This window comes from Pistacia vera, unplaced genomic scaffold (assembly GCF_008641045.1).
Source record: "Pistacia vera cultivar Batoury unplaced genomic scaffold, PisVer_v2 Contig464, whole genome shotgun sequence".
In the NCBI taxonomy this organism is placed as follows: Eukaryota; Viridiplantae; Streptophyta; class Magnoliopsida; order Sapindales; family Anacardiaceae; genus Pistacia; species Pistacia vera.
In genome coordinates, this window is record NW_022196295.1 from 133,751 (window position 1) to 137,461 (window position 3,711).

The following is a 3,711-nucleotide window of genomic DNA, read 5'->3' on the forward strand; positions in this document are numbered from 1 at the left end:
AGATTTTCTTATAAAAGACATTTTTTCTCAAGATTATGGTAAGTTTCATAACACAAACCCAAGGCAGGAAAATATTAAGAACAAAAGAAGGGTAAAGAAGACGCTAAAAAAAATAATCCTCCATTATTACAAAAGAATTTGACTGAATTTTTGTGTTTTTTATTACATGATACTAATAATTTATTTATTGATATCTTCTAATGATGTCCCTTATTTATGTTGCAATAATATCTCAATATTCCGTGTGCCTTAGTCTAAAAGCTTCACAATTTTATAAAATACTTTAGTATTTTAATATATACCCACTGTTGGGTATGCGTATTACATCTACTTCTTGTTCTTTCCGTACATTACTATAATTAATTTGAAATAAATTCATAATTGCCACCTAAATCAAACGTACTTCAATGTGCTTTTTTTTTTCTTTTTTTATTAGTAAATGGTGAAGCACATGAAAGAGAAAAACAAAGGTGTTTATATTATGTTAATCTAAACGGCGTTTAGGTGAAAGATAAAGGTGGTGATGGTGAGTGCATAGGGATATGGACCATATGGTAGTGTGGCCATCAAGCGTGCATTAGTCGCTGAAAATGGAGGTGGGGACAAATTGCGTCGCAAGCCATATTAAACTATCCCTTATCATCTCTTTTGCAGCCTTTTCAAAGAGCTAGTGTTAGCTATTTTTGGTTACTTCCGATTAAATATTTGCATTGTGGGGACTGTTTGTAGCTATCCATGTTCATCTTGATCATTACATGTACAATGCGAAGAGTATAAAAGCGTAATAAACTCTGATGGCATTCTCAAGCTCATGCGAGCAATGGAGATTTCAAGAGGATTTGGAGTTCTTGTGATACTTGCAATATTGGTGTTGATCCCATGTTTGGTTCATGGGATCGAGGAAAGTGATAATTCTGCTCAGCTCAATACTACTTTCAATTCAAAGCTTTCACGTGAAAGCAACAGTAATGTCGTTGAAGATATAAGACAAAGAAACACTAACTCAGCTAAAGGAGTTTTAACAGACAGCGGTAGTAATATGCACAAAGGTGGTACAAGTGGAGGGGGAGGAGGAGGTGGTGATGGTAGTGGTGGAGGTGGAGGTGGAGGAGGTGGTAGTGGTAATGGAGGAGGACGAGGAGGTGGTGGTGGAAATGGAAAAAGTAAAGGGCACAAAAGAAAGAAGGGAAGAGGACATGGTGGAGGAAGAGGGGGTGGTAAAGGAAGTGGCAGTGGTGGAGGAGGAGGTGGAGGTGGGGGTGGGGGTGGGGGTGGAGGTGGAGGTGCTGGAGGAAATGGTAGTGGTCATGGATGGGGTGGAGGAAGTAGTGGAGGGGGTGGAGGAGGAGGGGGTGGTAGTGGTGGAGGGGGAGGAGGTGGTGGTGGAGGTAGAGGAGGAGGAGGAGGAGGAGGAGGAGGAGGGGGTAATGGAGGAGGTTGGGGATGGGGAGGAGGTAGTGGTGGAAGCAATGGGAAGGGTGGTGATTGTTGGATTTGGGGATGTGGTGGTGGACACAAAAAATCAGTGAAAGGGAGAGTTGGTCCTCCTCACAACTAATACCCCCAATTGGGTTGCCATGCAAGGGACGATGCATGTATGTATTAGATTAATGGAGAACCTTAGAAGACTCATCTTGCCTTTGCTTTTACTATTTGCCATCACATCATTTCATTTGCGTATTGTTTTATTTTCTTGTACGTCCAATAAAATATGTAGCTTTCACAATCCGGTGAGTGGATTTTTTGTGTGTGAGTCTGTGACCTTGAATCTTGTTAATAATATGTTGCTTTTTGTCAAATGAAATTGACCCTACTCTTGCCAATAACTATAAGTAGAGCTGTAATTGAGTTAAACAGGCTCGTTACTGGCGCATCTTCGTCCAAAAAAATGTCTTTGGGTTGTGGGTTCCAGAAAATTGTCTTCAACTCTCATGTAGACTGTTGTGTAAGAGCTAAGACAAGGCCTGGACCCCCAGAAAGTTTTTATTTTGGATAATGATAAATACTCTTACCTTAATAATAATAATAATAATATAATTTTAACATGTAACATTAAGATAATACACCCATCGTAATAATAAACCTTAACCTAAAGCCATCCTTTTAGGTGTTGAAATATGGACCAGCTCTGAGCTTCCTTCACATTCAAACCCAACACAAAATAAATCCTGCTTTTACTATCTATAAGCCAACGGGATATTTGATTGAATGTTCCTAAATGATAACTGCAGTCCCTCTATTCAATTTGAGTGCATTTAGTAATTAGGACTTCATCTCCCAGAGTTCACCAATCGATAACCAAATTGACCCCCAAAGAGTGTATTACTAACTAAAATATCACCAAACTTGAAGATATATAATAAATTTATTATCGTCTCAACTAGAACTCAACAAACAACTTGGCCCACAAAGATAGAAGCATAAAATGGTTTTGAGGGCATAGATGCGAAGGCGCATCATTGGAACATCAAAGTCAAAAGGGTTGGATGATATGTGGGCACAAGCTCCACTCACTACAATATACATAATGGAGAGAATGAAGCTCTTCAGCTTTGCCTTTGGATTTTCCTAGTGGACTGAAATTATATCATTTTCACAAGTGAAGGGCCGGCTTCATATTAATTTTGACCTCAATTGTTAACCTATAAAATCTTTAAGTTATAACTAATTTGTTCCTTTCAACACCGATCATTTTCAATACCATCGTTATCATCAAATTTGGTCTCTTGAAATATTCGTGATTCTCTTGAGAAATCCAGCTCTTGCATAAAATTTTTGTTTCAGCATGTCGAAGCCAGGAGAAGTGTTGGGGTTGTAATATTAGGTTTTAATTAGTCTTTTAAACCTAGTATATAAACACACTTTTCTTTTGTAATGAGTGATAAAAATTATAGGACAAATTCATTCATTGTAAACGAGAGAAATGAGACAGTATTATAATAATATTGACTCTGCAGGATGTAGCCTGTTAATTAGGTGAACTGGAATAAAATCGCACATATTTCTTCTTTCTTTTACTGTTTGTGTGTTTGTTATTTTGGTTTCGCATCATATCTCTATTTTGCTTAAGAAGGACGTTCTTCAGCCTCTTAAGTATCATTCTAGTTACCACAATATTTTTTGGAATTCTTATCTATGGGATCTCCAGAGTTCCTTCAAATAGCTGATAGTTAGAATGTGACATATGATAATGGTAGGTTATAATAGAGATAAGAGAAAATCTTCAATTTATATATTAAGAAGATTTTGTTTACTATTTGTTACAAAAATCAAATAACTGACCCGAAGTTGAAATAAAAAAAAAAAAAAAAATCCTATAACTAAAAGTCTAAAACCTCTTTGTGATTTGTGCTTTATAAGTATGAGTTCTCATGAATTTATTTGTTTTAGCATGAATCAGTGGAGAAAGTGAGCAAAGGAAGCAAAGAAAAGGATTCTTGCAAGAAAAAGGTAAGTGAATCAAACTTAAGCCTTNTTTCCAACACAACTATTGTTGGGGCTGTGGACCACTTCAACAATAGAAGGTGAAGCAGACGCATACAAGGTCCTGCTCCCAGTGAGTGAGCAAGGGATAAAGGCTAACACCCCCAAGCTCGTAGATGATTTGGGTCTATCTTATGAAAAGATTTTTCTAAATAATAAAACTCCCAATATGATTTTTATTACTTAAGAAATGAGATTTTAGTAATATTAGGTTTTTCTCATTTAAAC

At 36.9% G+C, this 3,711-nt stretch overlaps 1 protein-coding gene across 1 annotated transcript; it reads left to right on the forward strand.

The window, feature by feature from the left end:
- The first annotated feature begins 820 nt into the window (after positions 1 to 820).
- On the forward strand, positions 821 to 1,734 carry LOC116145639 (putative glycine-rich cell wall structural protein 1). Its single transcript, XM_031431098.1, has 2 exons — positions 821 to 1,253; positions 1,718 to 1,734. The coding sequence occupies exons 1-2, from the start codon at positions 821 to 823 to the stop codon at positions 1,732 to 1,734; spliced, it is 450 nt and encodes a 149-aa protein (XP_031286958.1).
- Positions 1,735 to 3,711: the final 1,977 nt, after the last annotated feature.

Coding starts and splice junctions, on each gene's coding strand:
- LOC116145639 (XM_031431098.1), top strand. CDS start 821: ATGGAGATTTCAAGAGGATTTGGAGTTCTTGTGATACTTGCAATATTG.